The sequence below is a fragment of the Vicia villosa genome, linkage group LG5 (assembly GCF_029867415.1).
Source record: "Vicia villosa cultivar HV-30 ecotype Madison, WI linkage group LG5, Vvil1.0, whole genome shotgun sequence".
In the NCBI taxonomy this organism is placed as follows: Eukaryota; Viridiplantae; Streptophyta; class Magnoliopsida; order Fabales; family Fabaceae; genus Vicia; species Vicia villosa.
The window spans coordinates 12,680,737-12,683,115 of record NC_081184.1 but is presented as its reverse complement, the minus strand read 5'-3'; the positions used below and the strand labels follow the sequence as shown (position 1 = coordinate 12,683,115).

The following is a 2,379-nucleotide window of genomic DNA, read 5'->3' as shown; positions in this document are numbered from 1 at the left end:
CAATTGTAATTTCTATGAGTTTAGCAATAACCCATTGTTTTACCTTAGCTAGATTGCAATAGGAGTGTAATTTTCTTTGATGGGGAAGTACTTGTCTTTGTTGTATTTTGTTCTTTGGATTAATAAAATTGTTTCTTGCTTTTAAAAAAAAAAAATTCCTACGAATTTAATTTGAAGGTTTTGAGTTCCTATTAAAAAAAAGAATCAACTTGTTAGATTTAACAAACTGTATTCATAATGTTTTTTTTGGCTTCCATTAGTCCTAATTGGTTAAGTAGAAAATAGTTTGTAGGATATAATATAGAACAAGAAAGAACTTTGACAACAACTATAAGGTAATAGAACTTGTATATATAAAAACCAATAGAAAAAATGCAATCCAATTAAGTATTGCTAACATAGAGCAAACCCTCAAACTAGGAATGTTAGAAACTTGGGTGCAAGACCTACTAGATATTGCTCAAAAAAAGTGAAACTATAACCAATTGATAATTCAGACTCATTTGAAAAATCATCAAATTAACCAACTAGTTTGCTTATGTCAAAGTGGATTCTTGTTTTGGCACATTCAAGAAGTGTTTGAGTCCACTCGTTAAGGTAAAGTTTGATGTCACACAAGCTCCAAGGAGGCTCAAAGCCTACAGCAAAATTCACAAGTCAAGAGAATCAGAGTGGTTAAAATAACAGAAGAAAAACTATAAAAAAAAAACTAGCAATAAATTAGTGAATAATGAGTTTTCACTCTAAATATAATAGCCGATTTACCTCAACATCACCGATGCTTATCGCCTTCACTTCAAGATCATCAAGAGAAAGGTTCAGTTCTTTCAGATACGAAAAGCAAAAATTAGCCGAAACTTTTTTTACTTTAAGATCGTCTCCTACACCATATAATGCATATTGCTTCACAAATCCCACAACACCTTTTAACATGTCGAAGTCCCGTGAAACCAAGGGTGTTATTCTTGAGCTAGATTCCGATGACTTAGAAATCACTCCTCCAATTTTATAGTCATAATAATATGTAGTGGGACGTGGTAGGACATGGGGAATGTTAAGAGGATGGTTTGGACAATTAGATTGTTGTACTATGCCAGGATTGAGAAACACTGAAGTCGGATCAAAGCTCTCCATACTCTCGTACAAATTACCAACAGGTCCGGCAAAAGAGTTAACTCCCAAACGCTTTACTATGGATCCTAATGGCATGGTAAGAAACCTAAAAATGAAGTCAACAAAATCTCCTTTGGTTTCTGCATAGATTATATTTTTCTGAGATTTACTTTGCATTACTTTAACAACCATTTTCCGGGTGTTGTCATTAGCCAAGGGAGTTTCTATAACAGCGGATGGAATTTGGTTGGGCGGAATGTCTTTGTTTATGGAACTACCTGCCAAAATTGTATTCGTTAGAGGCTCATGAGAGATTAAGGTATACTTGAGGAGGTTTAACATCTATAAAAAAAGTTAAAACACAAATGGAAAAGAATTAGAAAAATGATAGAATAAATAAATTATGACATAGATACACATCAAACATAAAACAAAGCAACAACATTAATTACCTCATGCTTGCCAATATTGTGTGTGATTTCTTCTAATTGAGTCAAGTCGGAATGGCCCGATTGGATCAACATCTCTAGTGAACTCAACATTGAACTTGGCACGATCTTCAAATCATCAGAAATCAGAAACATCGGTCCATTTTTTCTAACAAATACACCATCTTGGGCATTATTCTGATTCTCAGAATCCAAATTCCATGCCTCTCTAATAGAGGAACTTCCGCGTGTACAAATACAATCTCCATACTTATTTGATAGTTCAGTGTCATCAATATTCATAAACAACTTCGTGCAAAGGGATTCGCATGGATTCTTGGGACGCAGCAATACTTGATTGCACAGATGGTTGTTCCAAACAACGTCCGAGTCAAGGTGTTGGACAGATTGGTAGAGATTTCTCATGTTATCAAGGAATGGTGATGTTTCTGGTTGCTGTGGTTGGTAATGTCACGCAGCAGCAAGAAGAGGAGTCAGAACATGAGGAAAGAATTCCTCATCTCAGGCCCAAGAGGAATTGTGGAAGGCCCAAACACCTCAATGATTATGAGGTTCCAAAGGGGAGAAAAAAAGGGTAGAATCTACTAAGTATTCTAGAATGTATTTGTTACGTTAGTGCTTTGCCATGAGCCACGTTTATTGGCATTTGTAGTGAGTCAGCAAGAGTTAGTTAGAGAACTCTTGGACTATAGTGAAATGAAAGTACTATAAGTAGTTGGGAGCCTCTTACAAATACATTCTAGGCAAGTTACGCCAAAAACAAAGACATAAAACCTAACCATTTTGCGTCAGCAGTTAGAGTAAGTCCTGTTGCTAG

At 35.4% G+C, this 2,379-nt stretch overlaps 1 protein-coding gene across 1 annotated transcript; it reads right to left on the bottom strand.

Moving 5' to 3' along the window:
- Positions 1-536: 536 nt before the first annotated feature.
- On the bottom strand, positions 537-1,844 carry LOC131604224 (uncharacterized). Its single transcript, XM_058876683.1, has 3 exons — positions 1,566-1,844; positions 766-1,455; positions 537-638 (listed from the first exon to the last, which is right to left on the bottom strand). The coding sequence occupies exons 1-3, from the start codon at positions 1,842-1,844 to the stop codon at positions 537-539; spliced, it is 1,071 nt and encodes a 356-aa protein (XP_058732666.1).
- Positions 1,845-2,379: the final 535 nt, after the last annotated feature.

Bases quoted from the DNA above. Each gene is read 5' to 3' on its own strand.
- LOC131604224 (XM_058876683.1), bottom strand. From the start codon at position 1,844: ATGAATATTGATGACACTGAACTATCAAATAAGTATGGAGATTGTATT. The intron at 1,456-1,565 runs GTAATTAATGTT...CTTTTTTTATAG, and splicing joins ACAATATTGGCAAGCATGAG to ATGTTAAACCTCCTCAAGTA. The intron at 639-765 runs GTAAATCGGCTA...ATTTTGCTGTAG, and splicing joins TAAGCATCGGTGATGTTGAG to GCTTTGAGCCTCCTTGGAGC.